The following is a 20,109-nucleotide window of genomic DNA, read 5'->3' as shown; positions in this document are numbered from 1 at the left end:
GTCTGTAACTAGTCCCTGAATTTTAATGGCAACAGCTACAAAGAATCCTTTGAAAGAAGAGGTTCAAGATGCTGCCAATTTTGTACAAACATTTCTTGCGGCGGATAGGGAGCAACTGGATTTGTCTGAGCTTATTTCTGCAACTGGAATAAGTGAGTCAATATTTTTTGTGCCAAATTTTTTTAATTAAAAAAATCTTATAGGATTTTTAGTGTATTATTCTAGCATATGTATCAATGCGGTGAAATTCGTGGCTACTGTCTAACTTTCATAAAATGAGCTTGGCAATTGGCAAACATCTTTTTGTCTGCATAATTAAAAATGTTGTTTTTCAAATTAATTTCAGTTTCCACTGAAAATTCTGGCACTATAAGTCAATTAATTTTTCAATTATTGATTTTTCTCTCGAGTAGCCTTCTTAATTAACACAATACTTTTTCATTTTCAAGGTTCTGGAAGCAGTAGCGGAACACATGATGAAGATTATCCAAATTTACGATTACCTCAACTCACAGATATCCGAAACAAACCACTGCCTCCCGAATTAGTCGAACAATTTGCACGTATCCTTTGTATATAGATTTGAAATGGATACGGTAATTAGAATGCGCTCAGCTATGTCGTATTCATAAATATTTTTTCTTGGGTGTCAATTTTTTAATGATGCAGAGGGATGTATTTCATGTGCCTAAACCAATAGAGTAAATTGAACAAAATTATAGCCAAAATCTGGGTATCAAGAGTTTACATAAAATTTACACTGGCTAGATATACAAACTCAAGCTTTTCATAAAACAACTCCGACTAGTTTGATATCCAGTCTAGGTTGGTGGAAAGTTTGACCCAGGCTTCAGCTCGAAACCCGTGAAAACCAAAGTTTGACAACAAAAATTAGAGTTTGGTACATGAAAGCCAACTTCCATTGTCTGTTTAGAATGCTAAGTTGACTTACTGATTCTTGAGTTTCTGTCAGAACTTTTGGCTTCAATTATCATCATTTGAAGTCTAAAATTCCCACTCCGAAAAGTTAAAAATATCAACTTCTGACTAAGGGTGGTTTGAAAACACAACTTCGGCCCTGGCATGGCAAGATAGAAATCTTCTTACAATAGATAGAAGATAGAAATCTTGGTACAACAAACGGAAAGATTCCAGTCTTCAAAAGTTCTATAAATAGGCCTATTCATTGCTTTTCATAACCCTGTTATCAAGATTTGACCATTTTTATATACTGTACGTCCGTACGTAAGGGAGGCCTGGTCTCATGCATTTCTTAGTTATAATAGTTTTCTGTGTAATAACTCAATGTTATATTGTATATTAGTGGTATATAGGCCTATATATGATGAAAACATGATTTCTTAACATCACACTAATATAAAGATATGCAATGCAATTGCATTGTTGGTATCTTTCCCGAAATAGGAAGAGCATGGTTGACTGTGGATTCTGATATATTTGTATGGCGATATGCAGATGGAGAAGATCTAGCTTATTTTGATGGACTCTCTGAGACAATATTAAGTGTTGCACTAGTCAAACCCAAACCTGGTGAGCATTGGATATTTATTTTTTTATTTGCGCACTTTTAGATTAAAGGAGAGTATTAAGCTTCATCAATACTCTTTAATCAATTACTTTTTCTTTATTGTACTATTTGTACATGAGTTGTACATGTGTGTCATTATTCTCAATTTTTGTTTGTGTTGTTGCAAAAAATTTGTTTCCTCGCCAGTCGCCACTTGAGGGACCAATCGATTTCATATTTTCTCTGAGCCTTGTGCACCTTTTAACTCGCCCGATATTTTTCTGTTATATTTTAATATATGGGAACACTTACATGACAATATGGGAACACCTCATGTTCATACTTTTTATATGCTTCTCTTGTATTTATCAATTAATGTTCAATATTGCAGGTATATTCAGAGATCACATCAAATATCTTCTAGTCTTGACAACACCGATGGAGATTGTTATTCTGGGAGTCAGTTTTGCAGAAGAAGGTATTGTTTAAATATAACTTTCAATTAGGAGAGTGAACGAAATCATCTTACTGCCCAGATATTGCTAGAGAGCATGTGGGTTTAAAAGGGTTTCAAACAATTTCGGGAATTTTAACCCGAAAATGAAAGTCACTCTGTCATAAAGGAAATCTCATTCATTTCTCATATACAAGACTTTTTTACATTTTTGAGTTTATTGGCATCCACTAACATTCAAGCATCTACTAGTTTGGAAGGACCATGATCTTCAGAGTCGGCTTTACCTTCCCAATTTATTCCTTCTCTTTGAAAGATGGTGGACATATTATGTTTGAATTTGAAATTTGTAACCTTCTATGCCAGCATAGTTAGTCCAACATTCTAACCACTAGGCCGCCGCATCCAGGTCTTAGCGGAGAAGATTATGTCAACATGGTCTGGAGTATATCTCAGCAATATTGAATCATGCAGAGACTTATGCCACTGAATTATTATCTTATATAGATTTTAGTTTGAATTATAGATATAAAGCTGAGTTATAATTATCGTCTAATTCTTAAATTTCTAGATGTCAACGGCGAGATGCACTTGCTACCAGATCCATTGTTCACATTAACTTCAGATAATGTTTATCTTGTTCACACTGTATGTACTGAAACTGGCAGAATTTTCACTGGTGGTAAAGATGGATGCTTGTATGAAATTGCTTACCAGGTTTGGTTTTGTATTCTGTTTAAATCAGGTTTTTCAAACTGGGGTTTGCGAGTCTAACAGTGGTTCTAGAAGTACAGGCTTTTAGGTAGTACTTGGGGGCATCTTGTGAGGTTTCGGGTCAATTGTTTGATGACTTTGGGTACGCTATACTCCAAATAAATACGCCAGATGAAAAATGTCACGAGCAAGGGATAATCAGAAAGGGAACAAAGTTAGGCGGTTCTTTTATATTAATCAAAGCAAGAGTGAATACGAATGAGCAATACTTGTTAGTTTCCAATGAATCAAAATATTCCATTTTACCTGAATTTTCCAACATTGCTTATATATTATATCTTTAGCTTTTTATTGGTGTTTCACTTTTTGTATTACAGTAATACTAACAGTAGAATTCAATCAGAATTGTTTTTTTTTCAGGCTGCAGGAGGATGGTTTGCTAGAAAATGTACAAAAATTAATCATTCCAGAAGTAAATTATCATTTCTACTTCCAACTCTTGTCAATTCATGGCTCACAGATGATGGTGAGACTTTAATTTTAATGTTGTAATGTAATGTTCAATTTTGTAAATAAGTTTTATTTATAAAATTGTTTGATCAATCTGGAATTATCATATCAGCATATTTTCAACATTTATTGTGTTTCATATCATGTTTTTTCTTCAGCTAGAAAAGATAAACATAATATGGAAGGCTATTATAAAATAGAACTTAGAAAAATTTAATTGCAAGAAACACAGTTTTTCTGGTATTTTGATTCCTGCTGCCCATCTTTTTGAATTATCAATAATATCATTTGAACATTTATCCAACTTGTGCAAAGAGATGATTTGTTTATTAAGATGATGTCCAAGATAAATTCTTTTGTTTTATTCAGATTCTATAAGTCAAATAGTCGTTGATGATACAAGACATATTCTTTATACAAGATCGGAAAAGGGAACTATCACTGTGAGTCGAACTAAGTTTTTTACATCCCCATTCATATTCATTACATCTAAATAAGTAGCTTCTATGATTTCATTGTCTATTTTTAAGTTTTTAAAAAAAATTTGCTCTTAAAAAATGAGTATACTAATCTCTGAACAAAGAAGTGGTCGACTGCTGAAATGCCAAGATGTACTGAAACCATGGGCATAGACGTTGGACTTGAAGCAGATTAGATTAATGCAATAGAGACAACTAGATAGTAGGTGGTTAATTCCACGTCCACATAACTGAAGTTGCTGATAAGGACTGGACTTGTGGCACACTGACAGACAGTGCGTCGATGAGAGTTAGCTCACAGGCACAGCCAACCGATTAAATCAAATTTTGATATAGTTTTCGAATTAGCTTTCTGTGCATAATAATGACACCAAGATCACTAATATGTATTATAATTTGCCTCTTTATTTGGTTGGTCAATACTCTATTTATATTCATGACATTATTTTCTTTGTTTTCAGGTCTACGATCTTGGTGTTGATGGTTCATCCACTACATGTGTTGCACAAATGAAAATGGATTCTATTAGACTGAGAGCATCAGCAATTGCGTCCACTGTTGCACCATCTAACTTTGATCAGATAATTCACATCGCAACGATATCGAAAAGAGAATCAAGGAATATTCATCTTGTTGCTGTTTCTAGATCTGGTAAGTTGATGAATAATATGACTATATGATGAATATAGCCAAATCGAAGTCTTTAATCTCTAGTTCATTGCGTTCACATGCATTGCATTTGAATATTTGATTTTTTTTCTAATTTATGCTGTAATGTTCTATCGCTCTCTTTGTCTTGAGAATAGGTATCTTGGTTTAAGATACAGTTATTCCTCGTTATTTGTTCAAAATTGATTATTCCCTGCTGCTTTATTATGTAACAAAATCATATAAATTCTTTGTGATATTATAAAAAATAATTTTACTCGTAAGACAGAAAGCATTCTATACAGTCCCATTACTTCCTATTGCCCTTATATTTCTGTTTAATTCAAAATTCTATTCAAACAGGTGTTCGAATGTACTTTATGACAACAGCCCCTGCGCCTATATCTCCACCTCCTGCCACAAATATTAATGGAACTCCAATACAAACACCTAGCACAAATATAGCCAACAGAAGGCCACATACCTTAGAACTTGTACATGTCAGATTACCACCTGGATATACTGCAAGCAATACAAATCATCCAATGGATGTTCACACTGCCCATCATAATGCAGGTAAATCTAAACTTAGTATTTTTTTCAATTGTCATGATTTTAATTAATTCTATTTCTCATCACATTCTTTTGTCCCCTGTGCAGGAACTCTTCTTCTTGCATCATCACATGCAGACAATGATTCAATATGGTGCATCAGTAGAGATTCTTTCATGTTTGAGAAAATTTTAACAGAAACTCAGGTATGGTAATTGGTGAATATACTTTATTCCTTGTAGATTTTGGTATTCAGAGTTGCATTTCCCATTTTTCTTTCAATATTTTACTGTTGATTAAATAATGTAACATGCCTCTTATTAATTTGATTGTATTTTTCAGATATCAATGCCTATTGATAGTCGCCCTTGGGTAATAGTGGAAGTACCTGAGCCCCCTTCTCCTCTTTCAGTTGCGTGCTTGCCATTCGGAAGTACAGAAATACCCCCTGATCCTCCTATACAAGTTCTTCAGCATTTTCAAAAACCATCAGAATATGTGGTAATCACTGCCCAGGTATATATTTATTGAAGTTTAGTCTAGAAGTAACAAACATTCTTTTATTAATTAGAATTCATTACATTGTCCTAAAAAGATTATAGATTTTCAGCGTTTTGAAAAGAATTTGATCACTTTATTTTGGTATATAGCAGTGATGGCGTATTTTTTTAGTAAATGGTCGAAATTTGTATTTTTACTTTGGAAAAGAAAACTGTGGATCATAGTTATTTAACCTTAGTTTGCATCAATGAAGATTTATTGTTACATTTTTCGCAAGTTTTATCATTTTTCGCAAGTTTTATAATTCTCGATGGTATAATGTAGTTTTGATATTCACGCACACAGCGCTTGTATCGGGACTGAGGCAATAAACACGATTAGGGGTCAGTGGTTTGCCATCCCTGGTATATAGGTTACCCAGTTAGGAATAGAGATGAATATATGGTCCCAATGGTGATTTGAATCTTCTCTGTAAAGAGATTGTCACTGTCACGCTACCATATAGACAACTAAAGGACTGGAAATGACGTTTAATACAGGGCTATGTGGAGACGGAGTCCAGGTTTAAAATGTTGTTATTGATAGTATGGAAAATTTTCAACATGACCTCTGAGCTCTGACATAGCATATTCAAAATTTTTTATTTCATTGGGTCAAATACTCCGATAGATCAGGAAACATTGCAATTTTTGTAGTGTATTGAAAATTGAAAAAATTCATCTTCATGTTAAAATTTTCAAAATAATTTTTTTAATTTTCAGGGTTGCCATATGTTCAACAAATTGAGGCCGGTGGATCAGCTGAGGTTTTTACTTGAAACAAGACAAGATCCGGAGTCAGAAGCTGTTGCTAACTTTTTCAAACTCCACAGGGTAAGTTTTTGGGCATTTCGTATTTCAATAAAATCATAACATTTAGGATAAACTGGCAGGTGATAGTTTAGCAAATGTTTTACTAAAGCAGAATTGTTGTTTTATCTTAATATTTTATCTCGAATCCCGATCGATATAATCTCAATCCAAATATGACATCTCTGTGAACAACATTCTTTAGTGATCATGGCAAGATTCATGAATCCTAGATGATCATGCATCATCCAATTTAAATTTGTCTGAATTTTTTATTCTTTAGAACGGCGAAGCTAGTGTGGCATGTATCATATTAGCAATGTCAGGAATGGCAGCTGACAGAATGCTGATCGAACTTGCAGTTGCCGCATTTCATCGACATAGTGGTGATGCTTTTTACAGATACCTGGACCAAAATCAAGGTTAGTTGGCATGGCAGTTACTTAACTTTGTGGGATATTATTAGTAAGTCTTTTTTATCTTAATTAATCATAGCCATACGTAATTGAGTCAATTTATTCAATTGCCACATTATCAATAACTTATTGTTGGTTGGTCAATAATAATGCTAAAGGAAACATCCATTGACCATTCAAACAAAGCAAACCATGTTAAGAATTTTTAAAATAGTCAAATTCATACATTTTTTTCAATTTTAAGATGTGTTCATCATATGTGGCTAGCCATTGTCAAATTTCTATGCTTAATTATCTGTGCTAATTGTTAATTTTTGTAGGACCATCTACTCTCGGACAGAACTTGCCAACACCCCATTCTCCATACGGTGGTCATCAAGCAGCTATGTCACCTATTCCTGGACAAAGACTGCAAGATTTGTCTGTAAGAAGCCCGGGCGGATGTAAGTTTATATTAATAATTAATTATTAATTAATTGATATTTTTAATTACTAATTATTTTACAAATAATTATTTTTTTTTTTATCGAAACAGACCTTTGCGGCCTTTTGTGGTGACTTGTAAGTTCTTCAAACTTATTTTATCACAATATTCATTTTCACAACACTCCTTTTTCAGTACCTGTTATCAGCACTCCTATGCCTGGTGTTACTGCTCCAAACTTAACATTCCAAACTATGCAAAGTCCTAGGATATCTAGTCAAGCAACAAACACAGGTAACTGTTTCAATTTTTATTCAAGGTTGATGGAATCAAATGAATCTTTTTATCAAATTTAGTTGGGATTATGAAAAATTCCTATTCTCCCAACTAGTGTGCGATACAATGAGAAGTTGCTTGACTTTCCTTTCATATCTTGGCTTGAATTTTTGTTATTTGATCATCGCCTTCAGATTACAGTTATGGTACATAGTGGTTGAAGCACTAAACCCACCTCACCCAGATATGATTAAACCTGGATAGGCAATGTCAGAGCAGTAAAACTCTACATGCTTTCTCCAAATTTGCTTATGTAGTGCTTTGTTTGGACCAATGGTAATGATACCATACATACCATTATGAATTTTATTAAAAAATGTGTTTTAGAATAAGGTTTCAAAATACAGTAAATAATTTTACATATTCAGCTGTTCCGGCCGGTGTTACTTCTGAGCTATCCTATTCTGACAAGTTCAAAGGCCTTTATAAGATGTTCTGTAGGATCGTGAGGCCGATCTGGGAAGGAAGGCTGATTGTGGACTATGTTGTTACTCAGGACAACCGACAGCATACACTGGTAAGTATTGTTCAGATTACCATAACTTCTGATAAAAATTGCTGCAAGTTGCGATAAAAAATGTCAGTGTTCGTGTTGTTCTGATTTTATCTTTACAATGTTTATCTCACTTTGACTATGGCCGTAAAATCATAACAATTTTGAATACTTTACGTCTGGCAGTGGTTCGACCTCTATGTCCGCAATTAAATATAATGTCCTTTGGTTGCAAAGTTGGCTAATAAATAGTTTAGCTATTACTTTTTTCATATTTCTCCTATGGGACCTGATATTTCACTCAAAACTTTGTTGCCTCATTTCAATTTATGGGGACACTTTGTTCTGTCTTGACACCATGAATATCTTTCAAGCAAACTTGGTGCTCAGCTATATGGCTAGAACCTTCTTACCTCATGGGTACCGATGTGCCAGCTTTGTGTCCATATATTGGATCATGGCTCTTGTTTTTATTAGTAGTTGAATGCTTGATCTTAGGACAGGATAGAATTTTTATATTGATACTGGAGAAAAGGAAGTTTTAAAATGGCTTAAGCATACGGTGAACCTCCTGAACAGAATTGTTCAAAATGCCCTTACAGCAACCCCCATAGTCTCTAACTTTTTTTTTCTGTAGAACATCAACAGAACCGAAGTTGAAATCTTGAGCCATATCTTGAGTGATCTCAATTCTTTCAAACACTTCATGGAAGCACACTGCCTATCAAGATTACCACTATCTGGAGGGTAATACAGAATAGAGTTCTATAATTTTCTAACCCAAGATTAGCTTGTTCAAATTGCAAAAAGCATATTTTTTAAATTGCCATATATTATCATATTTAGTGCATTCTGTGTCATTTGTCCATCAAGAAATTTTATTTTGGAATTTTTTTTGGTATACATCGTTCAATATTCTTGATTTTTTTATTCTGTAAACCTAGTATTGTGTTTTGAAAGTAAGGCATGGATTTAGTATAGACATATGAAAGTCAGGATGGGTAATAAATTGCCAACTTGTAAACCCTCAAGTTAAGTCTTGATAAGAAATCAATTACTTTTACTCATTTCATTATAGTCCAGCAATGCTGCCACAACAAAGATTTGATAGCAGTGGATTACATGGTCAATCACTGATGCAGAATGCTCTCAGAGCTCAGCAAGGTATTTATCTTTTGCTCTAATCATATAATATGTAAGCATTTTCTCTTCTGAGTTTTTTTGTAGTTTTAATATACCTATACCACAATTCAGTGATGTGATGACTTTTCTATTTTTTTTCATCTTTTTCAGAACCTGTAATTTAAGCTCCTATATATCTCAATTTTGTTTCATTCATTTTAGTTCAAGCTGCCCACGGTGAAGCAAAATTAATCTATGCTTTATATACACTGACGGAACACACTACTCAAGTACTGGGATTATGGAGATTCATGTGTGATCATGAGATGCACCTGATATGTAAAACAATATCTAAGGTTGTTAGTTGATATTTCATTTTTAACTCTCGTATTTGTATTATAATCATTTCTCGATGTGTATTTTCTTTTTGAAAAGATTGATTGGTGTCTAGGATGTATAATAATATGCTAGTCATTTAATTGTTGATACTCTCTACTACGCATCAAAACGTGTTTCAATACGGCCATATCTGTATGGCTAACATCATTTTCAATAGTAATTTGATTCAATGTTATAAATTACAAATATACAATAATTTATCTATCAATTATACAATATGACTTAACTAATGTTATTGGCTTTTTATTGTTGAGGATGGCTGTACGAATTCTTCACCAATTCTAAAAAACAGAATATATAACAACATTTGAATGAATAAATTTATAAATGGTCTTTACTTATTCACAGGAAACATTGGCAATGTTGAAGAATGTCACATTTCAAGATTTTGTTCTGGATGGGCACCAGGTTCGTAATCTCATAGATTTCATTAAGATTTGTCAGCCTGAAACTTGGATCTAATATTATTTATTATGGAGTACTGTGTCAGCCAATATAAAGTATATTATCAAATATCAATACATATTAAGAACCTATCTTCACACCACTGCCATTTTACTTATCGTAGTTTTTAAATTAGTAAAAAATAAAAAGTGTAGTCTGAAGTCGTTGGATCTTTTTGAGACTACAAAATCATGATGCCATAATGACTAGATCAATTTTCTTGTACTTTCACATTATATTCGTATTATAGTTAAATACTTGTATAAATTCAATACCTCAAATTATAGATATTATTACCGGTAAATTGAATAACAAATTTTATATGACATTTATTCATTTTTGCTCCGAACAAGGTTCTGAACAATCAGACGCCTACCCCGGGATTGCTGGTCGGACCCCCTCCCCCTTTCTAAATGTAAAAAAAAGCATTTTTCTGTATCATACATAGCAATTTTTCGTATCTTGGAACGCTTTTTAGACCCTTAATACTCTCGAAAACCCATGTTTTGTTAAACTCTAACTTGTCAATTGCAAATTTCAGACCCCCCCCCCCCCCCCTTTGCAATTTCCTGGCTACGGCCCTGGCCACTGATATCTTACAATATGTAAGGAGCTACTATTTTTGGAAGATCCAGAATCTCTTTGTTTGGAATTGTCTAACCAATTATTCGAGTGTAGCATCCATCCAACCACTTTGATAAGGGCCATTTCATTTCTCTCTCCAATGCAATGTTTTTTTCAGTTGTGTTCTGAAATGATATCAGTGATTGTGAATAGATACATTGATGATAATTCAGAAGTGGATTCTCTCAATGCTCAACTTCGACAAATATGTCCTTCGCTTTATTCCTTGGATGACGTTATTTGCTCAAGGGTGAGATTATTATGTTTTTTCGAGGTAACTTACGTAGAATAAGATGTTCATATTTATCCCAGGAAAAAAGAAAATCTCGAATATAATAACTAATTAATTTTTCATATATATGGTTCCAGAAATCCTCTTGCAGATAATTTCTACCATAGGATTCAAATCTGTGAGCCCATTGCAGGATGTTCACCTTTGCTGTGACAAGTTTATCTATAACACTGAAAGCATAAAATGAATAGAAAATATAATATTTTTATTCCAACGTTATATGAAAAAATGCTTTATATTAGAATATTTCATACAAAAAGAACTTAAATTGTTCATTTTGATTTCTGAATGTTTTTATTAATTTTATTATGCAGTTGTATTGCCATATATAGGCTTCAATATCTTTTCCAAATGATAGTTGATAACTTTAATTCTCTAGCCTCATTCCAACTACCAATTTCAAATTTTTTCATAAATAAAAGTATTGTGGAAATCATTTATTATCTGATCAAATAACAAACAATTACTTTTCAGTCATCAGAATTGTTGAACTCAGCGAGACAAACTGCAGGTTCAGATCAAGCAACAAAATTAGAAGAATCTCTTTCTTTGTTTCAACGTGTTGCTCATTGTGTTAATTTATCTCTCGTTTCTCAACAATTTCAAGCAGGTGATATGTCATGTTTTAAATCATTTTTTATGAGAAAGTTTTTTTCAGAGCGAGGTCAAGCAATGTGTATTTTTTGTACTTTTTTCACACGTCTTTTGGTGGTAGTATGTGTACCAGGTTAGGCCATAATTTTATTCCGATTTTTCTTCTATAGTTCTATTACGACCTCGAGGACGGTCTGTGTTAGCCAAGTGAATATACCCCTTGCCCATAGGCTTCAGTCTCTTCACACAACTTGATGTAAAAAAGGCGAACAAAATTAGTTACCTCCATGTTGGTGCACATACTTTTGGTGCCTAATTTATTACACCCTGGGCAAAATACTTTGAACCTTGAATATTTTTTAAGATGCGGTACCAAATTAGTTAGCCCAACACTTTAACCACTCAGCCTTAATGCTTAATTAATGTAAAATAGAACATTTTTATATGAAATATATTTGTTATCGTTTAGTTGGTTTTTACACTGGTGTTGTTGAATTATGTGCAACTGCTGCTATGAAAAGAGACGAAAGAAACCTTGCTCTCCATTTCTATAAATCTTGTGCCGAACCTGAGGAAAATGTAGAAGGAAGAATTGCTTATGAGGCAAGGTAGGAAATAGAAAGGATCTTTAATTTTATATAGCAAAGGTTCCCAACCGGGGGACACAGAGCAGTTGGAGGGGGGCACAATACCATTTCACCTAATGAATTGTTTCATCAGAATTGGATTTGAATCTGCCAATCAAAATAAAACTATAAATATCATTGAGATCTGCGAATTCTAACATTTGTAGTTGGATGGCATCTGCAGGCCGGACCTGTTTATTAAACTAATGTTTGTAAGCAGGGCTATGGAGAATGTGGTCATTGTTTTTATTGGATTTGAAGTGTGAGTCGTATTCCACAACTCATGCTGTCAAAAAATTTAATTCTATGAAGCCTGAATTTCATTTTGATGTTGATGGAACGAAAGTCAATATTTTAGGCATAAACTTGAAAGTATAAGTTGACTAAGAATTTTCAACAGACAATTAACTGCATACACCAAATTTTTTGGTATTGAATTGTCGTTTTCGCAGAGCTAGAAGCTGAAGTTTGAATCACAATTTTGTCAACTGGAGTCATTTTTTAAATGGTTTCTCGGGTCAATTTTTTTGACCGTGTTTATAATTTATTGCATCTTATTTGTTTCAGAGCTGAATGCTACAAAGTTATCACAGACATGATGGATGATTTAATGTTGGCGAGTGAGAGTCAACCACAGGCACCAAGTGTTCCTGTACAACTAGGCCCTCCAGCCCCCAACAAGCAAGGAGTTACAAAAAGCACTCAGAATTTGCAAGCAGAGGAAGCACAACGATATGTATGTCGTGCTGATAACAAATCTTAAACAATTCCAATAAATACACATTGACTATGTGTTCTTTATTGGGTACTAGTATGTGAAACCAAAATGGCGTGCACCGGAACATAGTATGTGTACCAGGTTAGGGTTAGGCCATAATTTCAGGTACAAATACTACGGGAGTCACTTGGCTAGTCCCCGAACTCGTAATAGAACTAAAATAAAGAAAATTGGAGTAAAATTATGGCCTAACCCTAACCTTGTACAATACTACGTTCCAGTGTCTGCCATCTTGGTTCGCATACTTCGGGAGTACCCTTTATTGAACATGACCCAATTTTGAATATATCGAGTAATCCATAGTACATTATTCAGTTTGGGCCATTTCTTGTATATGTCACATGATTTTCCATTCCAAATATTATTTGCAAAAGCTGGCTGGTATGAGTGCCTACTTGTTTACCTGAATTACAACAGCTTATCTTTTATAGGCTGAGAGTTGTATGCATCTCATTATGAGATCGGAAGATGAATTGCTTCATGTAACAATATATGATTGGATGTTGAGAAAAAGCCTCGCCGATAGGCTACTAAGAGTGAGTTTTTTTTTAAGTTGGAATTTAGTTGGAGTTTGTTGTTTTTTCTAATAAAAGTGAATTTTAAAGTTTTTTTGATCAAAATATACTCATCCTAGAGATTCAAAATTTTGAGTTTTGTCAGACTTTGATTTCAAATGACTTGTATTTTATGAAACTTTACTTTTGGGAAAATGCTTGATCTTGATGCTACAAGCTGTACTATACAGATAAGAAATGTGAAAGGCTGTAGAAAACAATCAAACCTGTATGACGTAGGATGGACTCAAAAATGTAAATGACAATGCAAACAATGAAAGCAGAGTTTTCAAATGCTATGATAAACACTGTTCAGAGGGGAATAAAATTTGTTGTCACCAATAAAGACAAGTTTCGGAATTGATTTTATCAGTCCCAAAGCGGCCACTTTGCTAGGCTAGTACTAGAATCTGAAATAGCCCGATAGACTAAAAAAAATATGGGAATATAAACATACTGACACAATCCAGCAAATTGAAATCGCATGGAAAGAGACTGAAGTAATCTATTTTTTACTCAGATATCATCTCCCTACCTTGAACAATATTTGAAGAGAGTAACATCAAATCACCCAGATGATCCTTTCTATTGTGACATCTTGTGGAAATATTATGAAAGATCTGGTGATCATGCTGCAGCAGCAAAAATTTTGATGAAACTTGCAGATAAATCTGGGTATGTTAAGCTAATCCTGATATGCAGGTTATGTGATTGAATGGCTGAGTATTTGAATGTATTAGTGTGTGATGATATACTGTTTCAATATTAGGATAGGATTTACATATTTACCCAGAAAAGGGAAGATTGCTTAATCATATGGCGAACCATGGCCTCTCGTGCAGTTACCAGTTTATGTCGGGTAAGGGGTTAGTTAGCCAGTTATTTGTTTACGGAAGCATGGACTTGATGGTGGAAGAAGCCACAACCAACCTGCGGTTACCTGAACCATGTTACGACGGCAAGGAGTCCAGCAATCCTCTCGCACATTACTATCCCCGCATTGGATATGAACCGGCGAACCCACACAGGGTAATTAGAGGGGGAAGCATATTCCTAACGCTTGGCACAATGCACCACACCGCCGAGCACCTGTTCCCCCGTATTTAGGATGAGTCCATAATCGCTAATTTTGGTTGTTACTTTTTTAATTTCAGTAACAGTCACGATTTGACCAGAAGAGTTGAATATTTATCTCGCGCCAAAATGAATGGGAAGAGTGCAACCACTATCACAACAGCAAGTGAAGGAGGACAATTATTACATGACCTTGAAGAAAAATTAGAGGTGAAAATAGGTTATTCGTAGCATGACTTCAAGTGCTAGTGGTAGCACTTTTTATAGACTAACAGTCTTCACCCACCGTTAGAACACAGTATTGTGTGATGGTATATCCAGTGATTAAATTCTAAATTATAAAAACATTTCTTTTTTGTTTCGAAATCACAACAGGTTGCGATTACTGCAGCTTTCTAATGTCTGAAAACAAAAAAACACGACTGGGTTTGCAGCATCTTTTTAGAACCCCCTGAATTCCATGACTGGGTAAAACTGAAGTGCAAGTTGTGTATATATTTTAAAAAGAAAATTAATATGAAAAATAAACTTAAAATTCAAATTCTAAAAACCTTTATTTCAAATTTTTACGAGGGACAATTAAAATTGCAACCGTTAGCTCTGACATGGCAGACTACGGCCACAGGCCAAATCCGGTCTATATTGAAAACATGAATTCCACATGAGGAAATAATATTTTTATCTAGGTCGCTCAACTACAAATGCAAATATTGCAAACTTTGGAAGAACTTGGACAAACCGAAGCAGTGGCCGCTTTGAATTCACAGTTAATGGACATTACAAGGGTAAAGTTCAACTCAATTACATTTCTTCATAAAGTTTGGTTTGAAATTTGACTTCTGGAATTATTTCCACTTCATTACACGTTTTTATCCATATTGGAATCGGAGTTGTATTTTCACACTTTCTGGAGTCGAAATTTTGAATTATCTGAAGTCTTTGGTCTAAATTTCATATATTTCTAATGGTGATATTAAAACAAATATGTAAGTTAATTAAGTGTTCTCAATATAAATTAAAATGGCTTTTTGCATATGCCACTTAATTACAATTAATTTAACTCCTCAAATCATTTTCAGAGGCTTCCTTTAACCATGAGTGAATTTTACCAGTCTTGAATGAAAAAATTCAGAATATTTCTAACTTTAATCACTCTTCTTTTTTTTCAGCTCTACAGTGATTATGCAGAACCCTTCCAGCTTGCCGAGTGTAAACTTGCCATAGTACATTGTGCTGGACATTACGATCCATCTTTGATAGATGCTCTGTGGCAGAATATACTTGACCAAGGTTAGTGTTTTTATTTATTAGTTACATTCTGTACAATTTTCCTTTTGTCATTATTACATGGGTGGGGGAGTATGTTTAAAACGAAGGATTTCCGTAACAAATTGGATTTTCAAATCATTACTGAGTTTGGTATGATAGCTACCTGATTTTAAGGGTAGTTATAGATCCTTTTTTTTTATTTCGAATTTGAACTCTCATATCAAAGTGCGGATTTTCTTCGGTTGGTGACATTCGAAATTGGAAAAATTAATGGCCTTTTTAAGGGATTTCTCATCTTAAGAAATTGGCCAATTCACAATATATGCATGGAAATTATTTCTCAGATTATTTTCAAAATAAAAATATTTAGTTTTAAATTTCGTTTTTAATGATAATACAAGTTATCCATGGTTCATAACTCATATTAATATTCTAATAATGACAATTTCACTCTTAAATATTATATTTGCCATAATCAGTATAAGAACAAACATATGAAAAAAATTTCTAGAAATTGCAAAAGTTCAAGATCAAATCAATGAAAACATAGTCACAGCTTTGTCAATGAAGCTTTCGCAGCTTGGAAGAAAATACAACAGTGCTATGAGATATTTTCCAGTCGGTAAGTGCACCGTGGATAACACTAATAAAATCTTAGTCCTTCATGTTTCAAGTTTTAGATCAGAGGCTAGGAATCAATGGAGTTTTGTTCACAATGTTTGTGTTAAGTTTTGTTCATGATGTTAATATCGACCAAATATATTAACAATTCTTAATGAAATACCTCTATGAAAGGCGAGTTATACAACGAAAGGCCATACATCTGTGTTATCTAAGATATGTCTTAGTTAGCCATCCATTTTTCATTCCATCATGCTTTCTTAGACCCAGTTGATAAATTCACTGCGTTTACTTGATTATAATGATATCTTGAAATAATAATATAATGATTCTTCTTAGAATTTCTGGTAAACTATCTCGAGAAAGTTTCATGTCAAAATGATTGGCCGGAAGGATGGGTTTTCACTTCTTTACTTGATGCCGGTGTGGAAATCACACATTTATTGGAATTATATCAATCAGTGCACAGACAAAAGGTAGGTGGTGGAGTTGTTTTGACATGAAGAAAACCGGAAAAAAAATTCACAATAATATCCCGTATCTACTCCTAGTGGCCTGTTTAGGTAGGGCATTAGTCATCCACTAACCCAAATTTTAAGGAATTGAGTGGGCTATGCCTTACCATACTAGGAAATTAACTCATTTGAAAGTGCTGATGACATATATATAACCTCCTCCAAAATAACAAACTATTTTATATTTTTGCTGAAGAATATCATCAACATGGAGAAAGTCTTTTTGTTGTCATGGTTACTGTGCTTGCTGTTGAAAATTATATTAAGCTATCTTTTATATTGTTAACATACATCATTTATTTTAAGCTTCCTTATTGGAGTGACTCAGGAAGACCTTATCACATTCTGCGAGTAATTCGAAGAATTCTTGCTGCATTTGCTGAGAACCCATCACAGTATGTTCCTGCTCCACAAAGGTGACTCACAGTTGATAAGTTGAAATAAGACTTTTCCAGGAGTATACGAATTAATTTGTTTTTCGCATATCCACCATGCTCCTTGACTACTGCAGCAGGGTGGTTCACGTACCCATAGGTTATTTACTGCTCCTGCTTTGCCATTACATTCATAAGAATCTACTGACTGATTAAGTACTTCCATACCCAACTGGACATTTTTTTAAAATTGGGGAACGTGGTCTGATAAATAATGTGATTCTTCCCGTAGATAGATTTGCTTCACATAACCCTTTTTCATTACCTGCTTTATGAGAGGCTGTTGTCTACCATATGATATCGTATTTCATCTTTTCTGAGATGAATTGAAAATTTGTTTTTTCATATCGTTATTAAGCTGTATTCGAACTTATGTTGTTCTTGGTAATGAACTTCATTTTCCTTTCAGGCGGAAATTTGTTACAAACGCATTGGACATAATCGCAGTTGCTTTAGTAGAACTCCAATCAACAGTTCAATCAAGCGATCATCTCAATGATACCAAAACAAGATTCAAGAATTTACAAGCACAAATGGAACGACTTGAAACACAAGTTGCAAGAAGATATTAATAATGTATAAGAAAATTTGCCATTAACTGCCAAATACTGAAATTTTGAAACTGTCTAGTGTGAAAATGTTTGACAGTATAATGTGTCCGCATTTATTCACTGTTTGAGAGTCGGGAGTTAACTTTAAAGTCATTTCATGTCAATAAGCATTTTTGTGTTATCAGTAACTTACTTAAAACCCCAAATTTTGGAAATATACATCTGTATCAAATATATGATGCCATACTACGTGCCAAAAACAAGATATGCTTGAATATGGCCAAGTTCAATTTGAGTTAATGGCTCTCTCCCAACTTGAGATGTGCTGGTATCCGTATGCACTGCATGCACAATATCACTTATTATTAATTAATTATAAGTCGGTTGACTTCCCATACGACTATCCTACGATTGTGTGTATTTGATCATATGTGGAACATTTTTTATTCTTAACTGCCTTATTGTATTTCCAGTGACCGTCTTGTTTTCTAAGCTTATGATGTTAATTCAAGTTCAACATGACTAGCATATTTACTTCCTATCATTGATTTTCTCTTGAATATTTTTCAATACAATTTTTGCAGCAAACTGATTTATATTATTGAGTTCCATAGGAGTGGTGCTTGCCAGGCAATAGCTTTGTTTTGGATATGTTAGAACAGCGTTTCCCAAACTTTCTTGGTCACAGAACACCTACGATTTTTATCTTGCCTCGCGGAACACCAGAAACTAAAAGGGTAAAATTGATGAAGAAAAATGGTGTAGTGCAGGCCTGCCCAAACGTTTTCATCTCGCGGGCCACTTTTAAGTGACGAAATTCGTTGCGGGCCGCAAACGTTTGTACCAAACATTAATACCAGCTAAGTCCTGATTTCGGTGTAGGTAATTTACATAATAAATAAAGGGCAAGTTTATTAACATCAAATCAATCAATTTAATTACTGTTTTTTGGTTACTGAGTTAGGCTTGCAAACTATTCGAATATTAGAATAGCAGTTTACAATTCTAATACCTGGTAACACGGGGCGAAGACAATGTTTAAATGAGCATATTGTGCGCCACTGTTGCGGGAATATCAAGGTTAAGTGGGCCGTTTCGTAAAATTTGAAACACCAATACAAATAATTAATGAAGTAACATTACAAAGCTTTCTGGGCGAATAGCCTATATATACTGATTCGTGACCCATATGCGGCAATGCCATTAAGTCAATTTTATCAGAATTATTGACGGATACGCAGTGACGATATTTCCGAAATCCTATTTAACCCAAACATTTGATAAAAAATACAAACATAAAAGGACAACGAGTCCCAGGACCAGTGCCAAAGATATTGTTGACATTTTATTTTACACTGGCGATAAAGACGATCAAAGCAGACACGTAAGAAAACAATCAGAATGAAATTAATTCGCAAATTTAGGCTCCAAATTTATTCCTTTAATTGCGCTCAGCGTTCGTCCTCAATGATCGCACAATATCTTTCGAGTTCGTCGAGGTCGAACAGAACGCTAAGTTCTGCGAGAATTAAAAAAAAAACTGACGTCGATGTCCACCAGGATGCAAGACTTGACACATATATATATATATATACGTAATAATAAGAACCGGCATTTGAATGTAGATAGATGACAGGAATAATCATACCAAAATCAGAAACGTAGTTAACCCTATATATTGACATATAAAATAGTAAAAACATAAAAAGTCTGCTTACAAACTTTATAGGTCGGGCCGCATGCGGCCCGCGGGTTGGGAAGCCTTGGTGTAGTGCAACGATTCCCAACGGGGTGGCGAGTTGCCCAATACGCCGCGAAAACTAACAGAACTAAAATATGATTGAATATTTTACATATATATTCCGTTCATTATATTATTTTGTTGTTTCTTATTTTAAATGCTGTGTATACGTGTATATGAATCAATAAATTCATTTTAGTCGTAATTTTGATTCCTTTTTAACGGAAGACGCTCGTGGAACACTAGTGTTCCGCGGAATGCAGTTTGGGAAACGCTGTGTTAGAAGACTGCCAAGTCTAGCACCGTCTTGCGTTCTTTTTTGTTAATGTTCACAGGAAGCAAACAAACGATGGCTATCAGTCCGAGGAAATAGTCGACTATATATCGTTCCAGAATCGCGGGCTTCGTTTAAGATGTCGTAACCAATCAGCAGTTGCATGAGGGCGATGGAAAGCGTGTTCATGTCGCACAGCCCGATATGTGAACCGTGGACCGATTTTAATACGTTGAATAGAGATATCCTTTCAATTTAACATCGAAAAATACGTTTGTTGTAATACCTGAGCTA

At 34.1% G+C, this 20,109-nt stretch overlaps 1 protein-coding gene across 1 annotated transcript; it reads left to right on the top strand.

The window, feature by feature from the left end:
• The first annotated feature begins 12 nt into the window (after window positions 1-12).
• On the top strand, window positions 13-18,388 carry LOC120330827 (nuclear pore complex protein Nup155-like). The gene is made up of 33 exons (XM_078113546.1): window positions 13-152; window positions 450-563; window positions 1,384-1,551; window positions 1,920-2,006; window positions 2,554-2,699; window positions 3,117-3,222; window positions 3,576-3,649; window positions 4,147-4,336; window positions 4,697-4,909; window positions 4,994-5,091; window positions 5,228-5,401; window positions 6,148-6,258; window positions 6,518-6,656; window positions 6,971-7,093; window positions 7,270-7,368; window positions 7,779-7,927; window positions 8,541-8,650; window positions 8,982-9,067; window positions 9,248-9,381; window positions 9,773-9,832; window positions 10,611-10,742; window positions 11,259-11,394; window positions 11,848-11,986; window positions 12,572-12,740; window positions 13,214-13,318; window positions 13,857-14,011; window positions 14,491-14,620; window positions 15,097-15,195; window positions 15,580-15,700; window positions 16,191-16,301; window positions 16,640-16,776; window positions 17,122-17,231; window positions 17,659-18,388. The coding sequence occupies exons 1-33, from the start codon at window positions 26-28 to the stop codon at window positions 17,819-17,821; spliced, it is 4,215 nt and encodes a 1,404-aa protein (XP_077969672.1). The 5' UTR covers window positions 13-25; the 3' UTR covers window positions 17,822-18,388.
• Window positions 18,389-20,109: the final 1,721 nt, after the last annotated feature.

This window comes from Styela clava, chromosome 6, assembly GCF_964204865.1.
Source record: "Styela clava chromosome 6, kaStyClav1.hap1.2, whole genome shotgun sequence".
In the NCBI taxonomy this organism is placed as follows: Eukaryota; Metazoa; Chordata; class Ascidiacea; order Stolidobranchia; family Styelidae; genus Styela; species Styela clava.
This window is presented reverse-complemented; position numbering and strand designations above follow the sequence as displayed.